Source organism: Mytilus galloprovincialis, chromosome 5 (genome assembly GCF_965363235.1).
Source record: "Mytilus galloprovincialis chromosome 5, xbMytGall1.hap1.1, whole genome shotgun sequence".
In the NCBI taxonomy this organism is placed as follows: domain Eukaryota; kingdom Metazoa; phylum Mollusca; class Bivalvia; order Mytilida; family Mytilidae; genus Mytilus; species Mytilus galloprovincialis.
Genome location: NC_134842.1, coordinates 9,106,605 through 9,130,808, shown reverse-complemented (window position 1 = coordinate 9,130,808; position 24,204 = coordinate 9,106,605). Strand labels below are relative to the sequence as shown.

At 31.1% G+C, this 24,204-nt stretch overlaps 2 protein-coding genes and 1 long non-coding RNA gene across 3 annotated transcripts; 1 reads left to right on the top strand and 2 right to left on the bottom strand.

Annotated features, from left to right (window-relative positions):
- Window positions 1-1,327: 1,327 nt before the first annotated feature.
- On the bottom strand, window positions 1,328-5,514 carry LOC143075089 (uncharacterized). The gene is made up of 3 exons (XR_012978227.1): window positions 5,391-5,514; window positions 4,373-4,654; window positions 1,328-1,867 (listed from the first exon to the last, which is right to left on the bottom strand). It is a non-coding gene; the product is annotated as an uncharacterized LOC143075089 (long non-coding RNA).
- A 2,152-nt stretch (window positions 5,515-7,666) lies between these two features.
- LOC143075088 (uncharacterized) lies at window positions 7,667-14,942 on the bottom strand. Its single transcript, XM_076250380.1, has 8 exons — window positions 14,804-14,942; window positions 12,897-12,982; window positions 12,148-12,218; window positions 11,331-11,441; window positions 10,281-10,371; window positions 9,612-9,669; window positions 9,140-9,284; window positions 7,667-8,104 (listed from the first exon to the last, which is right to left on the bottom strand). Exons 1-8 carry the CDS (start codon window positions 14,817-14,819, stop codon window positions 8,050-8,052), a joined length of 633 nt encoding a protein of 210 aa, XP_076106495.1. The 5' UTR covers window positions 14,820-14,942; the 3' UTR covers window positions 7,667-8,049.
- A 1,784-nt stretch (window positions 14,943-16,726) lies between these two features.
- LOC143075087 (large ribosomal subunit protein eL6-like) lies at window positions 16,727-22,284 on the top strand. Its single transcript, XM_076250379.1, has 5 exons — window positions 16,727-16,872; window positions 17,737-17,877; window positions 18,614-18,662; window positions 20,605-20,789; window positions 22,094-22,284. Exons 1-5 carry the CDS (start codon window positions 16,777-16,779, stop codon window positions 22,253-22,255), a joined length of 633 nt encoding a protein of 210 aa, XP_076106494.1. The 5' UTR covers window positions 16,727-16,776; the 3' UTR covers window positions 22,256-22,284.
- The last annotated feature ends 1,920 nt before the right edge of the window (window positions 22,285-24,204 follow it).

Genomic DNA, 24,204 nt, shown 5'->3' with positions numbered 1-24,204 from the left:
GATTTACATATCTTAGTTATCAAAATACTTTTTGCAATTTCGCTTTGGGTATGTTAACATGATATAATTTGTTGACGGACATTATCTTTAAATAGCCCATCTGTATGATATAGATATCTTTTCTTCTTTTTTTTTTTTTAAATGTTTCCAATCAATAAGATAGTAGATATAAATGATGTTTTACAAAGTATTTTTATTTGGGATTCTTTCAGTATTCAAGTAAAACATCCAGTTTGAAACATTACTGTATAATATAAACAACTTATTCTTTTTCTCCCTATTGTTTCTCCAATTTTTTTTTATATTTGTAGTATGCATAAATGTTAATGAAGCATTGTCAATTTAAAAAAAGGGATAATTTTAATACACCCTGGTGTGATTTGTGCTGATATATGTTAATAAATTGATTAGTATTTTTAAAATTTTACGTTTTGTAACAAACGAATTCTTTGATATATTCAACGGCTAAAAATATCTATTGTCTTGATCTTTTGGATTTTTCTATCAAAGTACAATCTATAAGTGTCTTACCTTGTAGAACGCATAGTATTAGTGAAGTTTTCTGTTGAAATCAATAGTCTATATAGTTATAGTAAAGACCGTTTAAATAGATAAGAGCTTCTGGTATGACTTCACATTTCTTTCCATACTGTAGCAATAACCGTATTTGATATAGGTATATATTATTGTATACCTAGGGAAACGGATTATACAAAATCATTTGAAGACCTGCAAATTTAAGTTAAAAATTTTAATGTTTTTTATCATCCTTCCGATTTGAAATTCACGATTTTCAAATTTATTTCACCTTGATTTTGACTTGCAATATTTGCATTATAAATGCATCTCTTCAATCGAACAATATAAAAATTTTGCTTTCCAACATTTAGTCTGTGTATGTTCACTGTATATATGTGTTTCTCGTGCACCCCTCTTAAACAAGTAGGTATGATAATCGACATTATTTGGCCCTAATATATCAAATAAGAATCTTCATCCTTTCAATTTTGTCAATTCAATGGAGGCGCAAACAAGTCACTTGACTCCTTAATAAAAAATTGACCTTACATGGACTTTGCTATTATTTTCAGGTCTCTAACGTCACATATAGTTCTTTGATTGATTCGGTTCTTATTCATTCTTGGCTATGAGTGTTCCTATTTCAATGTAAATCCTAAAAAGGGCTGAAGTCGCATGAAAATTAGAAAGTGTTGTTTGCAATTTTTTTCAATGTCACATTGACGTCATTATAGTGCATTATTGAAAAATTTGATCAAGTGGCTATTGTATATGGGAATTCAATAAAATCAAGGTGAGAAAAACAAAATTTGAATTACATATCTTTTTTTAAGACTTGTAATAAAATCTTAGTAAATCATACATGAGAAAGAAAGTTTTTTTTCTGATGAGTACCATCACTGAGACACAAATCAAATTACAAAACAGCACGAAATTATTTCAATTATCAAATGAATTTTCAAATCAGAATAATAATAGATTGTTTTTCTCTATCTAAACTGTATTTTGCACGAATTTAGTGAAATTGGTGAACCAGTGTTAGGATCAATATTATCTTTCCACCTTTTCATTGATATTTCATGTAAAGTATCCTTTTGTATCTCGTTATATCCATTTGCTGATGAAAAATAATGAAATGCCTTTTTTGATGCCAAAACTATCAATACAGCCAAAGTCTTAGTTAAACCATATTTCTCAGCTTCTAGTATTCCTTCTATAATAAGATGACTGTTACATTTTAGAATTCCTTTTGATATATATTGGTCAGCTAAAAATTTGTCAGCCTTCACCAGGGTTTCTTTAACTTGATATTCATGAGCAAGTGGAATTATGAAGTGAACATTGTCATCTACAGATAAAAATAATAAATTAAATCAAAGGGCCATGTGCACATTATTATCATGGTGAATCATTATAAAAAATATAAATAAAACACACACACATGCAAGCATGTCCATTTAAAACTTATACATTAATTTGCAAACAAACAAAATCGAATAAATGATGACTTACCCGACACAGAAAAGTGTTTTTTTTTTTTATTAAACGTATTTCCTATCTTATTACCAAAGACTAAAATTGTTCGGAATTAATTTTGTTTTCACTCCTTTTATGGCCGTTTTTCAATAAAAACGTATTTTCTTGTCCTAGCCACGTTATTTTTACTTAATATAAGTTCTTTAATAATTCAAAAGTATGTTTAGAGCCAACATATTATAATAAACAGCTTTTAACATAGGATTTTTAATTTCAGAAGGTGTGTCCCTAACAAAATGTCCACCACGAAACGAAGTCATTAAAATTTGCTAATAAACCGTTTTATAAAATCAATGTAATTTTTGTTTGCAAGAGATATAAACATTAGGGTCTTACAAAAGAAGTGATGCTTTTATAACGGCAATAAATTGTTGGTAAAAAAATTGAGCACATCAAATGGACCAGAGTGATACCGTATTTTTGTAAATGTCCACTACGAAACGGGTCAAATCTCCATCAGTATCTGGTTTTAAAATTATGAAAAAAATATCAGTGTACAGCTTAATACATGCTTTGATGAATACAATCAGTCTTGTTACTTTTGCAATAAGGGATTGTGGGAAAAAAATAAAACATGTGAATACGTCCCCTACGAAACGATCACCTACGAAACAAGTATGGGAGAAAAACGTTTCGTAGGGGACATTACCACTACCATGCAGTCTTTTTTTACTCTTTTTTCAATTATATTCGTGCAAAGCAAATACCAAGGGTTAGTTTCATGTAATTTTTATTATGTTTTTATTAACATAGAATAGGGTTGATGTCAACTACGAAACTTTTTGTCCACTACGAAACGGATTTGTCACCTACGAAACGCATCAAAATGTCCACTACGTAACACGAGTTGTACCTTCATATGTGAAGTACTGTCTAATCTTTATCGATAAAAAATGGTTCTCCAATTCAGAAAAAAAAATAGATTTTCCTAGTATATAAAGTAAACAAACTTAAATGTCTATAGGAAACATTTAAAATTGCAAACATATGTGTGTTTAGAAGCAGTTTCGTAGGGGACAAAAGTCCCCTACGAAACAGTACTCAAATTATGAAAAAAATATCATTTTAATGAGTATTTAAGATTGCACTTTTTGTTTACAAACAGGTCTATGATAGAGGTATTCAAAACAACTCTTGAAATTAAATTTTAGACAAGTTGATTTTCCATTTTTTTTAGGTCTGAAATATACGCTTTTATTGAAAAACGCCCTTATATGAAGTGATATTATTTTTAATAACATTTGGCTCCGTTTATTACAACTTCCGCGACTAATTTCATCATAGCTGACGCGTTGAGAGAGAACCAGAAAAAAAAACTTGCTGATTTCTTAAATAGGTCTCATCGTGAATAAAATGGAATGTGTAGCCCACGTCAGTTAGACAGTAATTAGGAAAGAAATGTCTAAAGACATCTAGATATCCACATACAAGGTTCCCGCTACAAAAATTCTTGACAATATGTTTAAAAGTTCTAAATGTTTCGAGTTCTTAAACACTGTTGGTCAATGAAACAGAAACTATCTAAGTTCGTTCAGCATCACCTAATTCTAAAATAAACAGTACAATTAGTGATAAAAAAACGTGTCGGGGTTTGATTTGTTTTAGGTTCACAAACCTTCTTTTCTTTTTACATTTATCTCGATCATTTGTACAGTCATGATGTCTCACCCATAATATACTTTAAGCTATTTTCTAACTCCATAGACATAATAAAAACGTTTCAAACTAACAATATCGGAATAATGGATTACAAAACCATAGATAAAGACAATTGATGATAGAAAAATTTATATAAGAATTAAATCACGGCTGTGAGCTAGAACAAAATGTGGTACCTGCTGAACTGAATCGTATTGTCTGAAATATAATATCAGTGATTGTAAATAAACGAGAATTCATTCAGTAATGTTCTAAACAGTACCGACAGGGTTATTGTGTGATGCTCTAGCCGCGCTGAACATAATTTCAATTCTGAGAGAAAAAAACATTTACTCTGAATTGAATAAATACTAAAGTATATTTCACAGTTTTCCTTTAGACGTTGTAAATGAATACAACTAGTTCATTATCATCATATCCATAATCAAAATTTGAATCAATCAACCGTGAAAATATAATATGACATTGGAAATTTTGTCACTTGTTTGCTTTTATAAAGTGTAAAAAGCTGGATGCATACCCCTACATTTGATTTAATTCTTGATGCCAAAAACAAGATTTCCTCATGAATCTGTAATGTGCTTTACAATTATGGTAATGGTTATAGCTTTATATCTTTTGTTAAGAGTATTGATGTAAGTGCTGTACATAAATTTACCTTTGAAGCCATCTTCATAACCATCTATAGTACATCTTAAAAACATCAAGAAATGATGCAAATTTTTGTTCGGCAAGTTTACTTCAAATTGATCTTTTTCCTTAAAATCAGAGGTAAACAACGCACTAAAGACGGGCGATTTCTTGCTTAATACAGTTTTATGTGTAAACAGTTTTTCTCCTTCAACTATTAGCGCCACATCAGGTTTTTCAAAACTTGATTTCATTCTATACACTTCATTGTTAAATTCTTTGGTTTCTCTAACTTCATTCTCCCGTTTGCCTAAAAGACAAATAAGAAATATAAGCAATATTACTTTTATCTTTATAGGAGTTTTTCATACAGTGACATTCTCACAACATTTTACTTTAAGGAGACTGTATTTAGTTCAATTTCAAGAACGAAAGTCTAAATTCTTGAACAAAAGGAAAGTGCATAATGATGACGGATAATTCCGAGATGATAACAAACCCGCCCTCTTCTCCTAGAATTTTAAATTACCACAAAAGATTTCCCCTCGAATTCAAAAATTAGTATCAAGAGACGACTATCACAATAAGAGCAGGATCTGTAGCATACGAAATCACCCTTGGGTTGTATTGGGGTTCGTTTTGTTAAGCCTTTATGTTTTCGTAATTTGTTTGATTATAGTTCTTTGCTGTTCAAATACGTGTAGTTTGTCTAGCTAGTTATGTAAAATATTCATGTTCAAATATTGGTATAATTGGAGTATATGACAATGTATCTTTTAATGAAACTGGCCAAATAGAAAACGTGAGTATTGTTTAATTCATATATATTCACTTACTGTTTTGATTATAGTTGACAAAATAGCAGTTGTAAATCATTTATATTTTATTTTTTTGTTTTCAGTTGTAAATAAATCTTTGAATAATTCATTGATAAAGACAAATTTCACAATCGTTTTTTACAATTAAATATTTACTCCTTCACTTGAATTTGTCGAGAGAACTTTGCTATAACATCTATATAAACTTTTTTTCTAAATCTACTTTACCTTCTATCTTTCCTGCCTCATTCATGGTAAGAAGCTGAATTGTTGATCAAGAATAATTTTATAGTATATATAAACCAAAAGGAATGTAGGCGTGTATGAACCTTGCATTACAGATTCATGTATTCATAGATTAATTAGATAATTTAAACAACGATCAACCCTCAATAAAAACAAAATCAATATTAAAGATAACTTTGGTATTCAATTTTAGTTTGTTATAATTATATAATAATATAGGTGTATATCTAAGTGCATTCGAAGCGATAAAAGGTATAAGTTATCAAAACAAAAAGTAAAACAAATAATTTTATCTAAAATCTCAAATAAAGCAAAACAATAAACCCAAATATTGTTCTTCTCATATTGTAACATGAATGTGTCCATAGTACACGGATGCCTCAGTCGCACTATCATTTTCTATGTTCAGTGGACCTTGACATTTGGGTCAAGACTCTAATTTGATATTTAAATTAGAAAGATCATATCATAAGGAACATGTGTACTAAGTTTCAAGTTGATAGGACTTCAATTTCATCAAAAACAACTTTGACCAAAAACTTTAACCTGAAGCGGGACAGACGGACGGACAGATAAACGGACGTGCAGACCAGAAAACATAATGCCCATAAATGGGGCATAATAAATGGGCCATAAAAATATCAATCCAAAACAATTGACACTAAATCTTTGAAGTGATTCCAAAGACAACAGTACTTGGCCTAATATTGATATACTGTTCCTAGTCCAGCAAGAAACTCAATGACATCACCTTGAGACCAAGAAATTGCACAATAAGTAATACCTTATCGTTTCTAGAAAGATGCCACTGTAAAATGAAACTTATTGAATGGCATTTATGAACAGAATTGTTTTCTTGTATGTTGTTTTATTGACCAAACAATTAAAAGGTTTCTTTATCTTTCCTATACATCGTCCATCTGTATAAGTTGCATTCAAACAAGAAAGGGAAGCTCGAGCAACTGTCAGGAATTTTTGCAGTTTATTCATTTAAATAAGTTTCCTTGACCTTTGATCCCAATCTTGGGGCTTTGCAAGATCTTTTACGGCACAAATTTCATTCCATTCAAACATTCTTAACATCTTAAGATACCATTAAGAAATAATATTTTTTTAAAACAGTAACCCTAACTCTTGATACTTGAATCAATAAGCTTCCTTTCCTCTCCTTTACTTTCCAGCTGTATGCTTTTCATTCCAATGAAGACAGGAATACTCAATTTATCAACTATAGACCATTTGTTCTGATTGTCAGTTTATTTTCGATTTATGAGTTTGACTGTCCCCCCTGGTATCTTTTATCCCTCTTCTGGACACATGGACAGACAGACAAATATTTCAGGAGCTTTAGAAAACAGTGTAAGTATACAAGTTTGTTTGGTCAATTACATTGGGATATTCAAAACAATTCTATAATCAACTTCACAAGCTGAATTATATAACAGTAATTATTCAGATATAAATGTTCTATGCTGACATTGTCAAGGTGTAACTTTGCACTGTCCAGCTATATCTAGTCAATAATTTGTTTACAGTGTCTAATTAAGGGTACAGTAGAAAACCGCTGTTCAAATCTTACTATTCAGTTAAACATAATAATTTTGGAAACCAAGCATAGCATTACTTCACAAAAAAAAGACTAGGTATCAACATCCTATTTTACCCCACATTTATAGATACAGCCTTGATGGTTGGTTCAAAGAAACAAAATATAAAATTACGAAATTCTTAACCCTTAAAAGAACTTGGTTAAGATTGTCTCAGCTTATATTTGGTGTCAGGATGTAAGATCACATGATAAATACTGAGTTATTGAAACCATTTACCACAAAATCGTCAAGAGGGGAGGGGAAACTAGCAAAACCATAAAACAATTACCCAACCTGACCTCCAACAATATCTAAAGCAACAGCATTACACAAGACGAGGATCTTTTGGATACGTTGTAAGATTTAAATGACAATGAAAATAGGAATTTCTGTCTATAGACTCACACTTTTATGTGAATTAACTGAAACATCTGCATTTAAGCCCAACATGCATTTATTCTAAAATTACAAAGAAAATCTGTAAGAAGTTTCAAGTTGATGTATCCATGATGTCATGATCAATGACCTTTAACCATAATTTTAAATCGAAGGATTGAATAATGAACAGATGCAGGTACTGGTAAAAAATAATGCCCCTACTTTCATAGGTCTGATACTGTTGGAGCATAGATGAAAACAAATAAATTATATTATTAAATGCAAAATTAATCAATTTTATATAATTTTATTAAAAAAAAGTACACATAACCAACACAACAGATTATGCATTGTATAGTTAGTAACTACACTAAATCTTTAATGTAACAGTTCTACTGAAGAAGATAAACAATGTTCTCTTTCATAAGCATTGATAAAAGAGGAATACATTAACGCAGTGAAGCATTCTAACATAAACATTTCATGTTTGTTCAGTCTTGTCAGGATTTTAATGAAAATAAACACATAAACAAATACATTTTGATAGCTATGTACTTGAACACATCTGGTATATAGTCCAACTTGGTAAATAATCCAACATCGTAAATAATCCAAAATCATAAATAATTCACAGTGGTAAAGAATCCAACGGTGGTAAATAATCCAATGTATTACTATTGTGTGTCTATCACTAAATCTGAATCCTCGTCATCTCTGTCATTTCCTTCACTAAAAAAAATATGATTCATTTATAATTATTACTTTGAGGTTTTCTAACCCCAATAGTCGTAGTTCGTCATAATAAAATCCCTAATGATACAGCTGGGTTATGTCACATTTATAACAGTCCCAATATGGAAATTATCTTTATCAAAATTTCCCTTCACTTGATTATAGTACTGGGTTCATTTAATACAGAGAATAACAACGCCTAAAATGCTAAACTAATTACTTTGATGGAAAGATAACTACTAGAATTTAATAATTGTAAATAGAAGTAAAGAATGTAAAAATGCAATGGTTCACATAAAAGAAGTTTGTCCTGAGAATAAATATGCCCTTGTGGTGAAGATTTTTATATTTCATTGTCTCTCAATTCTTCCTCACTCAAGAGCTTTTATATTTTATTAGAATGTCTAGCTTAGAATTCATTATAACAAATGGGATAATCTGTGATGATACAAGAGCATGCACTTAAAAAGTATTGGGAAGTGTTGTGCCACAACACAGACCAAGAGACGCACTATTTAAATATGGATCAAGGTGAGAAAGCTACCAAAAGATCAAAGACGTGTTCATAAAAGAAATGAACCTTGTTTATAGAAATTATCATATAATAAATAATGACCCAAAAAACTTTAATAAATATGCAATATCTCTTCTCCAAGTACTGATGTTACCTCGAGCTCTCTTTTGAAGCATTTACATTTGATTTGATGAATATTTCAGATTTTTTTTGCATGATGTTGCTGGTTAATGAATGGCTGATTAAACACAAATGGCAAATTAAAATGCATAATTAGTGTGAATATGATAATGTGATTTTAATTTGAACCCTGTTTTGGACTAGACTGGCATGTTGAGTCTGATTTTTAATGTATGAGTTAAAAAAAATCAGAAACAAATACAAATGTTCATGTCTTTGGTTTAATCTGTTTTAAACAAACCCATGACCTACAGAAACTTGAGACGAGCAGGCTTCAATTTAACAACTCAAGGCAGTGTTTTTGCATGAATGTTGACAAGACTTTAAAGCATAAATACCTGTCTTGATTTGAGTTATCATGGCTGAATATCTCCATGGGTAACATCATTGGTGCCTTCTCAATACCAAACGATATCTGACGAGATTCTAGTCGCTTTTCTACTTCTTCCCTTGTTAACTGTGGCTCTTGATGTGATAATTTACCTATAAACAAAACATTATAAAATACTTAAGAGTTAATATTTCCAATCAATGTCACAGAAGCATAAATTGCCTACAATTTTAGATGGTGATTATAGCTTTTAAGTGCATATTCTTAATTCCTTTTTATTTCTATTCATCCTAAAATTGGTGATTCATTTACAAGTCACTTCTGGAAATGGAATTTTTAATGGAATTAAAGTAGAAAATAAAATAATCTCTTTTTCCTTAATCTCAGATTGTTTTTGTACATCAGAAGAGACAATTTATCGGTTTTAGTACACATAAAACATTGTTTTACTGTGAGTTATACTTTTAAAGTACACAAACCTCCTTTCCCTTTCTTTGCACTTGGTTTTGATCTTTTCTTCACAGGTTCTGATGAAGTCTAAAATTAATCAAAACTAATGATATTATATTTCTTTGATTACTAATATTGAACCACAATTTTTTTTTCATATATAAAGATTCCTTTTTCTTATACAGACCATCCTCAAATAACTAAAGGCAAATATTTCTTTTTTTTATATTTTTTAAAATTTAGATACATCATTGAGCTGTACTTTTACAATGAGCAAAGCATTATTACTCTGATATCTGTTTGTTGTAAAATGCAAAAATTTAACTTGTACAATATGTAGGACTAATTTCAATATCATTCTGCTAGAATGATATTTAGATCTATTGTGTTGAAACATATTACAAACTATTACAAGTTCCAGAATCATTAAGACCCTTACACTTTGACAGTCCAGCTAAAGGACACAATAAACCATGAACGTTATCTGTTCAATGAAAAAATATTGAAATACATAATGGAGATTGATTTCATTCAAATTCTATCAAAATCAAGAAAAGTCCAGCTAATATTGTGTCAATTTCATAAAAATTCAATTAAAAAAAAATATGACCATCTTTATACATGTACAACATGGCAACATCCCCCCTCCCAAATGTTCATTTTCATTCCCACTTTAAATTTATTCTAAACAAACTTACTGGTATGTTTGCTCTACTTTGTGCACTAGCTGCCATGTATAATGTGGGATCTGTACCAAACTCAAATCCTAAACTCTCGAGGGCTTTTCTCCTGTAACAAGGCATAAACATGCAGCTAAATCTTCATAATTATACATAATTCTTTATCTATATATAGAAAAGACACAAATTAACATTTTATTTACAGAAAAGCTTCATAAATATTCATAACTTTATATTTATAGAAAAACTTAGTAAATGTACCTAACTTTTTATTACAGCAGCAAAAATATGAAAAGTCAGTAGCATGATACAAGATAGGTTCAATAGGACATAGATACAAAACGTTATCAAAGCTTTTAATAAATGAAATATAGGTCACATCAAATGACATTTGCTCTGTAATACCAGCTTTATCTTAAAGTAGAACACTGCAGAGCTAAACTTAAAGCACCATACTTAGAAATGGATCCCCTTGCAGAACTTTATAAAAATCTTTAAGTGAATTAAGTCATATCATGCAAGTTATAAGAGACCAAAAACGTGTTAACAGATGTTACAATAATATACATGTACAAAAATAACTGTTGTGGTCAAAATTAAATTATTGCTAATTTTTCAGAATTGGGACATAATAAAAAAGAATCCAAACTGGACACAGGTACATACATGATACAAGCATGAATCTAAATGTCCCTTGCATGATGCAGGGGTGCATAAAGTCAAGATATAATGTGAGGTACCTTTAGTTTACTTTTACTTTTGCCCTAGCCTTTGATTGAGATAAAATACAGGTAGTGTGTAACACAATGATTTTAATTTTCATTAGTGCCAAATATCATGTAGCTCTGATTGGTAGTCAGTAATGATAATGAAAAATGAGATACATTGAGTTTTTATTCCTTATCAATACTTATGTACTCAGTTCTTATATTTGCTATTTAAATAACAGCAAATATAATAAAGACAGAATACATCATTTATAACTTTAACCTAAAATGTGTCAATCCTTTTCTGCTACAGTGTATTTAGATAACAACAAATATGATGGTGAAGGCATAAAACACTTACTTTTTACCTGCACTGTGCCCATCATTTTCGCTATCACTGGATGCTGTAGCATCTGAATCATCTGATGAATCGTCTAATTTTTCATACTGTAACAATCTGTCTAGCAAGAAACTGAAAAACAAAAATCACATTGTAACAATCTGTCTAGGAAGAAACTGGAAAACAAAGTCCGTACTGTATTAATCTGTCTAGCAAAAACTGAAGAAAAAAGATCATACTGTAAAACCTGTCTAGTAAGAAACTGAAAAGTTTATACTGTAAAACCTGTCTAGTAAGAAACTAAAAACAAAGTTTAAACTGTAAAACCTGTCTAGTAAGAAACTAAAAACAAAGTTTATACTGTAAAACCTGTCTAGTAAGAAACTAAAAACAAAGTTTATACTGTAAAACCTGTCCAGTAAGAAACTGAAAAGCAAAGTTTATACTGTAAAACCTGTCTAGTAAGAAACTAAAAACAAAGTTTATACTGTAAAACCTGTCCAGTAAGAAACTAAAAACAAAGTTTATACTGTAAAACCTGTCTAGTAAGAAACTAAAAACAAAGTTTATACTGTAAAACCTGTCTAGTAAGAAACTAAAAACAAAGTTTATACTGTAAAACCTGTCTAGTAAGAAACTAAAAACAAAGTTTATACTGTAAAACCTGTCTAGTAAGAAACTAAAAACAAAGTTTATACTGTAAAACCTGTCTAGCAAGATAATGTAATTTTAAAGTTCATAAATTAAAAAAAAAAAAAAAAAAAAAAACATGCATTGGCCTATAAATTATATTTATGTATATATTTAAAAGATAAGTAGACTGGTTGTATTTGATTACCTTCTATCTCTGGTGATTTTTAGAAGTTTTCTCTGTGATTTCCTTAACTCTTCTAAGAAGCACTCTTGTTCCTAAATAGAATTCAATTATCATAAGACTCCATATCACAAAAAAAGTATACAAAAATATATCCACAAAATGACAATATTTTGTTGCAAACAGTTCACATTCATTTCTTTTGACAACTTGGTTTCATAGCTCTAGATAATTGTCTAGATAATATATATATATATATTGTTGGCATTGTGTATTATTTGTTTTAAAGTTTCCTGCATGTTATTTTTTGTTGGTTTTCCTTCTTCCATTGTTTTATATGTACCACAGACATGATTTTTGTTCCACAGAATTTGGTAACTGTAAGCAGACGGCTGACCTTGTTATACTGAGGCAATCAATATGTTTTAATTTTTTGTTGGGAGTCATTTTATCAATAAAAGTATAATATATGGAATTAATTGTACATTTTTTTTGTACTTGCACAATTAAATTTATTGAACCAAAATAAATTACATGTTTCAATTCATATTAAGAATTTTACTTTATCTTTATTGTGTAAGACAAACATAAATTTACTAACAAAGATTTGCTAGTATAGTATATGTATATATAAAATTGAGAAAGGAAATGGGGAATGTGTCAAAGCGACAACAACCCGACCATAGAGCAGACAACAGCTGAAGGCCACCAATGGGTCTTCAATGTAGCGAGAAATACATGTATGATGTGCAAAATCTCTTTTTCATACTCACATATACCAAAAACTTTAATTTCTTTTTCAGTGCTTTGTATTTTTCTCTATATTCAACCTGGTGTTCTTGGTGGTGAATTTGTCCTTCTGAAGAAAAAATTTTGCTTTACAATCAAAAATACAGTTTGCACAGGAATATCAATAAACTTTAAAAAGCTCCTAAAGTGAATATGATTATTTGATTATATCTATGGAACTACCAACAAAAAAATGAAGATTGACCCACATAGAAGGCTGCAACAAATAATTTCTGACAGAAATAAGAGTGTCATACATCATTTTGCGAATAATTTAATGAAGATTAACGACATGTATCTAAGTTTCAGTGGGAGAAACATATAACAAAAGTTCATGACTGAGTGCCATTTTTCTAAATGTTAGTTGGGTACAAAAAATGTACATGTACACTTTTGTATCTTGTGTTATATAATTAAGTATGTATGTAGGTATTTTTTCAGAGTAAGAGTTTAGACTGTGAGTGACTGTGTAGGATGCAAGATAACTTGTACAGTCCACAAAAATGTCAACTCAGACCATTTCTAATGCTACATTAACTCAAACAAAATATAAAATAGAGTTAAATTTAATATTTAATGATACAGACATTGTCTTCAGAGAAGTCATACATTGTGTATTGTCTATAGTGTAATGGAAAGAAAAATGGGAAATTTTGGACTCCCCTTTACAAATTATGTAAAAGAGACAGTCACAGTTCTGGATCACAACTTAAAAGACTTGGGATAAGTTGTATTATAAAAAAGAAGATGTGGTATGATTACAAATGAGACAACTCTCCACAAAGAGACCAAAATGAATTAACATGCTTCTGTCTATTGTATAAGATTGAACAACACTCCATAGCTTTTTTTTTATTTCTGTAGTTTGAACATGTTGAAAGCTGCAGGACATGAATGAGTAAAAAACATTTGTAATGTTTTGGCAGATACTTCTTCGTATACATATATATATTAAATCCTTGATTATTAACCAACCATGCGCTGCCACGAAGTTAAGTGAGAATAGTCAAAAATCACACCGCTTTCAAGCTCAGATATGTTATAACCTCAATAGAATTAATACATGTTGTACATGGGACGATACAGTACATGTATATAATAATCCTCCATACCTTGTAAAGATGTATCTTCCATATTCTAAGTATTTATTCTATTGAGGTTAAAACATAACTTTTAATAATACAACACTACCCAATGTATGTTTGGATCCCCTTAACTTGTATATGTTGTAGTGGGTCTCATTGGGGTCTAAGCGTGATGGGGATTGGCAGATTTTTTTAGGCGTGACACTAGTCCAAATAATTATGACGGCTGGCAAGGCTATTTTATTTTTTTCTGGGACGCCTTCCGTAGACGTCATAATTATTTGGACTAGCGTGACACGTGAAAGCCAAATAATTAAGCAGGAAAACGGTAAACGGAAGTAAAATTACATACACTATTTATATGGTAACGAGAAACAGTATACCGGATTTTCTATAAACAATAAGCGGGATCTGGAATCAGACCCCCCGTTGTAGTCATAAATAATTCGTGGGTGCTAAAACACTTTTATGACTATGTTTTTATAATGATCTCAATTTGTACTTCTTTTACTATTTATTGACAAAAGCCTATAAATTAATACTTATGTTCATCAAAGAACAAACAGTAAGTAATTAACAGTTTTCTTTAATTTTAAAATTAATAATTTTCTAAAACTACAACTACTTGAACAAAGACTACCAGCTACAAGAACCAAAGGCAAAGCCTCAAAGAAGATGATGGTGTGCAGAAAATAAGTCTCTCTCTTCGCATGTTGTAAAAAAATCCCTTGGAATTAATGAATCTTATTGTCAACTAATAACTTATATACTGCTTGTTTTAAAAGGCGAAAGAATTAAGAAAATACCTGGAATTGGCATCATGATGTGATGGTAAACATTAAAAATTCGATTTTCTCCCTTTGAAACTTCCTGTCATCCTTTTACTTCCGGTTAACCAAAGTAAGCTAACGAAATAAACGTGAATGGAAAATAAATCGAAAAACATCTCAATAAATACCCATCATCAATCCAAATTTAATAGACGATCATATACTTTGTAACCTTTTCTCAGTAAAAAAGATCTTTTATTCTCCAAATCAATCTGACTTGCGTGAAAATATATTTACGTTGCTGACCTGTCCAACATAAACATACATTCGGTACAACTGAACTGTGTGTGTATCTTCATTGTGAAATTTCAACCTTATTTATGATATATCATAGTATAAGCAATTAGTTTCTGTACGTGTTTTCTATCTTGGGTTTCTGGGATTACCATTTCTCACTCCAAAGCTTATTTACAAACCATTTGTTGATATACCAGGTCCATGATCATGGTGTGCATGACTATTTCATTTGACTTTTTGCACAAATGTTTAAATTGAAGAAGGTGCAACTTATGAGATCTGATCGTTAAGGTTCTTGGACGACTTTTGAATTGATGCACTTTCCTGTTAATTTTCTACATCACATGAGAGGGTGGTAAAAGTTTGTTTTTGTGCAACGTTTTTGACCTTTTTATTTCAGGTGTTTGTGTTTAGAAGTTTTATTTCTCATTTTCTCGTGTTTGGATTGATGTACGTTCTTTGTGTTTCCCCTTATCTATTTTCCGTGTTACATATTTGGTACTTGTGGACCCTTTGGCTAAAATGGCCGTATTTTCACGTCAAAATTGCCTTTGAGTACAGACAAACCTGTGCCTCTGGAAAAGTTTTAAGGCATAGCATGCCCTAGATAAGTAGAATTGAAATGCAGTGTCTGATTTAGAAAATTCATAACTTAACTGGATTTTGCTGTTCACTTTTTTTCGTCCTTGCAGAAGATGATAAAATTAACAAACAGTTGAGTTTCCCTTGATATGTTCCACTCATGCACTCAGTTTAAATCACTAATTATTGTCAGGTATCTATTGTCCATGTCAATCAATACAGCTCACTTCAATTATTACCTGTGCCACAGTGGGGAAGTTCTCAAACCTGTTTCCCAACTTAGTTTATTTTGGCACCTTCTGGAGGAATGAAAAAAAGTGCACTGCAAAATCCTAGTAAGTTTAATTTTTCTAAATGATCATAAACCATATTTGAAATTTATTTATCTAGGGCATGCTATGCGTTAAATTTTTTACAGATGTGCAGGTTTGTCTGTACTCAGAGTAACATTTCTCGTGCTTGTCCCATAATTGATTAAAAAGTAAACCAGGATTAAGTCGGTCAGTCCTGAGATTGTTTTGATTATAACTATATATGAATACTATAAAAAAAAAAAAAAATCAAATCAGATGCAACTTGCAGACGCTAAGAGTTGACCACAGGATCTTCATGTCAATTAAGACTGCATGATCCCAAAGAACGTCTGAATAATACCTTCTAGTAAATTTTTCCTAAATATTTACAATTTAATTTCTCGTGCTTCGTTTATCGCGATTTATATTTTCCGAGACGACCGTTTTTGCAATATTTATTTCACATATTTCCGTGTTCATAGCCCCCTTTACCACCCTCCGCATGAGGTTATTATAACTTATAAACTGAAATTATTGTTTATTGACGTGATGCTGATTGACACTGTGTCAACTGGGCGGTGTATTTGTGTAATTTTGTTTTAACTTGGTTGCTAATCAGAAACACAAACATTGTAAATTTGTATGCTCCATCTGGAAGACAATGGTGCCTAGTAGATATTCATATAAATGACGTCTTCCTATACATGAATAAGTGGTCCATATATAGTAAAGAAAAAAAATTCAGCAAATCATAAGTTACGAATTAAGATTAAATGATGAAGACATACTACATATATATTTAAATTCTTGTTTACCTTGTATGTTTTATTCTTTCAGATGGCACCAAAAGCGAAGAAGCCGGCCCGTATGGTCACCAAAGAAGTTGGTGGGGATAAAAATGGAAAAAAACGTTTAGTTAGGATTAACAGATTGGTAAACAATTTTTGAATTTTAGATATATAAATGCATACCAGACATAACACAGTTAAATTTTCAGGATTGTAATTGATAAGGAGTCTGAAAAGATTGATTGCAATTGAGATTTTTTTTTTTTTTTTCCCCCTAGCAGGATGAAAATGTAATTTATCAATTTTGGTTGAAAATTCAACTTCAAGTATTTTGGCCCTCAATCAATTAATATATTTCTTATTTTCACTATAAAATTATTTCCAAAGTGTTTCATACATGTAGTTTCCAAAGTTTTAAAAAATAGTTTTGTAAACCATGCATGAAAACTTCAGAGTGAATTGACAATTTTACATGTTGGATGGAAAATATAATTTTTACAGTCCAATCTCCTGTATGTCGAATACTCTGATAAAATGAGGTAGAAATGTATTTTGTATGTCATCCCTTTTCTACACTTGTCTACCCTAAAGATCTGTTACCATATCTGTAAATTCAATTCTGGTTTAATTTGTAAGGTTCGTCTACTATTTCTTTCGTCTTGTAAATGTATAAATGCATTCACTCAAACAAGACCTTTTAAAGGATTTCATATGAACATAGATATAGGAAGATGTGTTGTGAGTGCCAATGAGAACTCTCCATCCAAATAACAATTGAAAAAAGTAAACCATTATAGGTCAATGTACGGCCTTCAACACGGAGCCTTGGCTCACACCGAACAACAAGCTATAAAGGGCCCCAAAATTACTAGTGTAAAACCATTCAAACGGGAAAACCAACGGTCCAATCTATATAAAAAACGAGAAACACGTATAAATTACATAACCAAACGACAACTACTGTACATTAGATTTATTATGATTTTACATGATATCATTTTATTTTCAGCCAAGGTTTTATCCAACAGAAGATAAACCAAGAAAACTGAGATCCCGTAGGAAGCCATTCAGTCAACACAAACACAAGATTAGGTCCAGTATCACCCCTGGCACTGTTCTCATCATTGTGGCTGGACGTCATAAGGGAAAGGTCAGTTGTATTAAACTTAAAATGCTGCATTTATACACACTAAAATAATTCAGTAGTTTTACAGTTGAATAATGGATTCAATTATTGGTTTAGTAGATAATTTTACTGTCAACAACAGTTTAGCTATGATGCATTAAAAATGGCCTTATACTGTAGTAATTTTTATAAGGAATATTCAGGTGTTTGTCTTCTCTGACTAAAAAGAAACCATTGCATGTAATATCTGTGTAATTTAATTTGAGGCCATAGAATTATTGAATGTCATAAGGAGACATTATTTAGCCCTTGAAATTGAAAAGATATATTCATTACTCCAGTATAGATTTTGGTCATATTTCAATATGAACATGATTAATGACAATATATCAAAATGGGTCTATTTCTGCAGTTGTTGGTGTAAAGCACTAAGATACAACAAAAAAAGTTCCAATTCTTAAAACCAATATTTAAGACAAAATTCAAATAATAATTCTGATGATTTTCTGAATGAACTTGGGGCCGAAATAGTGTTTCATAATATACCTTTTAGTTTAACAATAAAACTTAAAATTGAAATGGGGAATGTGTCAAAGAGACAACAACCTGACCATAGAACAGACGAACAGCAGAAGGTCACCAACAGGTGTTAATGCATTCTTAAAATATTTTTTTTCAAAATTACTAAATTTTAAGGTTAAATAAAGTAAAAGTGGCAAATTTAGATTTCTTGAACCTCACTCTATAATTTCTTTTTCAGAGAGTAGTATATCTAAAGGACCTACCATCTGGTCTTCTCCTTGTCACTGGTATGTATATATAGTAAAATATCTTTCTTCTGATAACAAAAATCACAGATTGATTTAAAGATCTAGAATGTTAGTTCAAGTAATATTTATTTACTGAAATTATCAACCCTTTTTTTTCCCATCACTTTGCGTCCGGCGTCGTCCGTCGTCGTCGTCCGTCGTCGTTAACTTTTACAAAAATCTTCTCCTCTGAAACTACTGGGCTAAATTAAACCAAACTTGGCCACAATCATCATTGGGGTATCTAGTTTAAAAAATGTGTGGCGTGACCCGGCCAACCAACCAAGATGGCCGCCATGGCTAAAAATAGAACATAGGGGTAAAATGCAGTTTTTGGGTTATAACTCAAAAACCAAAGCATTTAGAGCAAATCTGACATGGGGTAAAATTGTTTATCAGGTGAAGATCTATCTGCCCTGAAATTTTCAGATGAATCGGACAACCCGTTGTTGGGTTGCTGCCCCTGAATTTATAATTTTAAGGAAATTTTGCTGTTTTTGGTTATTATCTTGAATATTATTATAGATAGAGATAAACTGTTAACAGCAATAATGTTCAGCAAAGTAAGATTTACAAATAAGTCAACGGGACCGAAATGGTCAGTTTACCCCTTTAGGAGTTATTGCCCTTTTTAGTCCATTTTTAACCATTTTTCGTAAATCTTAGTTATCTTTTACAAAAATCTTCTCCTCTGAAACTACTGGGACAAATTAATCCAAACTTGGCCACAATCATCATTGGGGTATCTAGTTTAAAAAATGTGTGGCGTGACCCGTCCAACCAACCAAGATGGCCACCATGGCTAAAAATAGAACATAGGGGTAAAATGCAGTTTTTGGCTTATAACTCAAAAACCAAAGCATTTAGAGCAAATCTGGCATGGGGTAAAATTGTTTATCAGGTCAAGATGTATCTGCCCTGAAATTTTCAGATGAATCGGACAACCCGTTGTTGGGTTACTGCCCCTGAAATGGTAATTTTAAGGAAATTTTGCTATTTTTGGTTATTATCTTGAATATTATTATAGATAGAGATAAACTGTAAACAGCAATAATGTACAGCAAAGTAAGAACTAAAAATAAGTCACTATGACCAAAATAGTCAATTGACCCCCTAAGGAGTTATTGCCCTTCAAAGTCAATTTTTAACAATTTTCTTAAAATTTGAAGATTTTCAATAACATTTTCTACAGAAAGTACTGTTATAGATAGAGATAATTGTAAGCAGCAAGAATGTTTAGTAAAGTAAGATCTACAAACACATCACCATCACCAAAACACAATTTTGTCATGAATCCATCTGTGTCCATTGTTTAATATTCACATTGACCAAGGTGAGCGACACAGGCTCTTTAGAGCCTCTAGTTTGTTTAAGGTTCTTCCTCAAGTCCAATTTTATTGACAAATATTTGTGTAGATGGACTAGTTACAAAAAGTACTTAAAAGTTAAATCCAAATCAGAAATTTTATGCATTCTTACAAAAAAGAATTTGTGAATCATCTTGTAACTTAGCAGAAAGGCTATATTTGTTTTAACCTGTAAATATCAACTGTATTCACTATTTGTATATGACTTGAAACAATTAAAGAATCAAGCAGATTTAGAGACTAGTCTAATGCCCAAGACTAGTAAAATTTATTAAGACTGGTAAGTTTGCTAAACTTTGTTCAGCAAAATAAGAAAAATGTTGGAATTTTATACTTAGAAGTAAAAGTCACAAGATTTTATTCATTTAAAAGAGAGCTGATGTCTATGTGAATTTCTTATAATTATTCTATCTTTGGGCCAGCTGTTTACAAAGAATATTGCAGAGCTCAAAATAATCATAAGTGTAAAGACTGCATTAAAGAGCTTGAATTTTCACAAACTTGCAGCTTATTTTTTGTCCTTACTCACATTTATATGTAGCCAAATGATTAAATCACATTATATAACATTTTAGGACCATTCCATTTGAATGGTTGTCCTTTGAGGAGAATTAACCAACAGTATGTCATTGCCACTAAGACAAAGATTGACATTGGTTCCATCAAGCTGCCTGAGAGAGTAAATGATAAATACTTTGCAAGACAGAAGTTGAGGAAACCAAGACACACTGAAGGAGAAATATTTGACACCAAGAAAGAGGTTTGTACAGTACAGTTTATTAATCACAGTTTATAGCTAATCATAGAAAAATTCAATCTGTTTCAAGTCATCAAAGCGCCTAACGGGTTCCAATTTTGTCCATGTCGCTGGGCTTCCAAAATGTCATCTATGACTTTTTTGGCTAAAACTACTTTTTGACACAAATTGTCTTGGCGGGAGCGAATCTTTGATATTCCAAAATAGCTTACAGTTAGACCAATCAAAACGTTTGAAATAAGACATGTTACAAAATATGCAAATCTCGGATGTTTGTAAAGTTTGCTTCCAAAATGTTGTATGTAAACTTGGAAATTGTTGTATAATGGCTCTGGGAAGCAAATACTTTGTCATTTCTTTATTTCCGTGAAAATCAATAAAGTTTTTTGGTAATCCCGAGATGTCAAAGTTTTATATTTCACTGCCATTTACAAAAATGTTCAAGTTCACATACATCATTTTGGAAGCATTCATTTCGACCAAATTTTCAAAGCCTGTTTGTGAGATTATTTTTTTTTTGAAAAAGTGGTAAATTACAACATTTTGGAAGCCCAACGGTGATAGGGTAAACACGATGACAAATAAAATGTCAGTCTATTTTAATTTCTGAAACTTGTACACAATGCTTATTACATGTACCACAAAACAGATAAAAGTTTGAATACTGTTGTTGCCACTACATCAGATCTAGAGTTACATCCCTTTACAAATGAAAAAATGCTGAATGTTTTGTTTGCATTCTTAAATTTAGCATGCCTTAACCAAATGTTATGAAACTTCTACACATACATTTGTACTTAAGCTTATTACCACAAAAAACAGATCAAGTACAAATTTGGGTAGCATCACTTTTACCGTTCTTCAGTTATGTCCCTTTATAAATTTATATAATATGCAAGTGGGGGCATCATCTGTAAGTCTGAAACTGATGAACCTGTTTGTTGTCTATAACAGATAAAATTTAGATGGGAAATACGGAATGTGTGGGACAGACACAAATATGTGATGGGGTTAAACATACTGTGTCAGATCTCAAGCCTCCCCTATACCTCTTGCCAATGTAGAATAAACAAACACACAGCAATATGAACAATAAAACTCAGCTTAAATGAAGTCTGAGTCTAATGTCAGAATAGTAAATAAGTATGTTTTATGTGTATTGTAGGTGTACCAAGTAATTTAATAAGTATGTTTTATGTGTATTGTAGGTGTACCAAGTAATTTAATAAGTATGTTTTATGTGTATTACAGTCAGATTAGTTTATAAGTATGTTTTATGTTTATTACATGTTTTCTGTGTATTACAGGTGTACCAAGTAAGTGATGAGCGTAAGGAGGATCAAGTTTCTGTAGACAAACAAGTCCTGGATGCTATCAGGAAGAACAAGGACAAGAAGTACCTGTTTGGTTATCTGGGAGCCATGTTTTCATTACAGAACAGACAATTCCCACATCAAATGGTCTTCTAAAGAGCTTTCATTAAATTATCTTGAAGAGATTTCTAGTTTTATGTTTATTGTAAAAAGAAAAAAGGGAAGGATGTAAAGTGAAGTGAATGTACACAAAACAAAACATTTATTTTATACCGAGAAATATTTAAAAGGAGGAATCAATTATATATTTGGAAACAAAGATAAGAGCTTATTACTGGCAGTTAATTTAAGGAAATTGCCATTGAGACAAGTATACACACCAGTTTTAAATTTCTTGATATAAGCAACTATAGGTCACTGTTCAGTGTTTTATTTACAAAGAGTAAAAATTATTCCTTATTAAAGGCCGAAAATGTGAAAACATTTAAACAAGAAAACCAACTACCTGATTTTTATCAAGAAAACAAATCTCAAACAAATATGATAAAACAGCAACCAATAAAACTCAATTACAGACACCAGACTTTGAACTCAGACATCAAGTATATATAACACATTTACCAGAATTTCAATGAACCCTGCGAAAGTCAATTTTGTTACTTCCCACAATTATTTTCTGCTGCCATATTGATTCCAAAAACTTCAATTTTTACAATATCATTGAGAGAAATACAGCAACAGCCCACCTCTAAAAAAGTTTGTGTCCAAACTTGCCCCAATAGTTCAAGGTTTCGACCTCAGGCTGTGCTGGATGGGGCATTTTATTCCAATTTTAATTGCAATAGGTCAATTATATTTGGTGTATGTAATGATTGTAAGGTATATACATGTATGTCTGTCAATTATCATCTAACCATGACCTCATTTTCATGCTTCATTGGTCAATTTTAAGTTTTCCTTGTCTAGTTTGTTTATTGGATACTAGATACAAAAGGTCATCTATTTAAAGTATGTAATGATTGTAAGGTGCACATGTCTTGTCTGGCAAGGTTCATCTAACCTTGTCCTCATTTTCATGGTTGATTGATCAATGTTAAGTTTGTTTCTTTGATGTGCAATAGGTCAACTATATTTTAAAGCATATTTGGTGTATGGAATGATTTTCAAGTGTACATGTATTTCCAGTTTGGTTTATCTGATCTCCATCATATTTAGGACTACCAACATAAGTACAGAAGGCGAAATATTTCAGCGTGTGCACTCTTATTGCCTATTGCAATGTATTTTGAAAACTAATAGATCAAAAGAATTTTTAAACAGTTAAGATTGCTGAAATCATCAGGAATTATTGACCTCTAATGGAAAGTCGCTTATTTTCATTTCATGAGTTATCTCCACTTGTCATGAAAAATAGAAATCACTAAATCTTCCAAAGTGGTAGGTGGTGATCCTTTTGGGAGTTGAGAATTTGTTAGTGCTGGCTTTAAATATACCATTAATAATGAGAATTGTAATATGGAATACATGGGCATTTATTTGGCTGATGAATGGACGGTCTAGGTATTGCCTGATGATTAAACTAGACTGGTACCGATTGAAGCTGTAAATGAGTGATATAGTGGTTTGGATTTTTTCTTCTTCTGGACCTGCAGATTCACATATGGTATATAATTAGTATTATCAAAATGCCCGAATGAAAACTTTTTTTGAATGTCCTTATTTGGCATTGGAAATCAGTGTTCCAGCTAGGCTGTTTTCAGAGGGCGCGGCGCCCGCCCTTTTCCGAGTGGCGCCCTGTGCCCTTTTTACAGTTTCCAGGGCGCCCTGCCTTTTTTGAAGATCGATTGCATATTAATTTGTTCGTATATAATTGATATGATACGCTAATTACTAAATTTTACCTGGGGAAAAGTTTGACTTTGTTTATGACCCCAAGCTAATCAACTGGTGTCATAATCTGTTGTTATAGGTAATCCGTTTATCGGATGGGCCATTAGTGATCATCAACATTAATTCATTCAAATAGAATCGGTCAGTCGGCAATTATCTTTGAAGAAATGTGCGTACAACAACTTGGGCACAATTTGCGATGTTTGCCGTAGTTT

Coding starts and splice junctions, on each gene's coding strand:
- LOC143075087 (XM_076250379.1), top strand. CDS start 16,777: ATGGCACCAAAAGCGAAGAAGCCGGCCCGTATGGTCACCAAAGAAGTT. Junction 17,878..18,613: donor CTGGACGTCATAAGGGAAAG/GTCAGTTGTATT, acceptor TTTCTTTTTCAG/AGAGTAGTATATCTAAAGGA. Junction 18,663..20,604: donor TGGTCTTCTCCTTGTCACTG/GTATGTATATAT, acceptor ATAACATTTTAG/GACCATTCCATTTGAATGGT.
- LOC143075088 (XM_076250380.1), bottom strand. Junction 12,219..12,896: donor AATTAAAGTTTTTGGTATAT/GTGAGTATGAAA, acceptor AATTCTATTTAG/GAACAAGAGTGCTTCTTAGA. Junction 9,670..10,280: donor AAAGTAGAGCAAACATACCA/GTAAGTTTGTTT, acceptor GATTAATTTTAG/ACTTCATCAGAACCTGTGAA.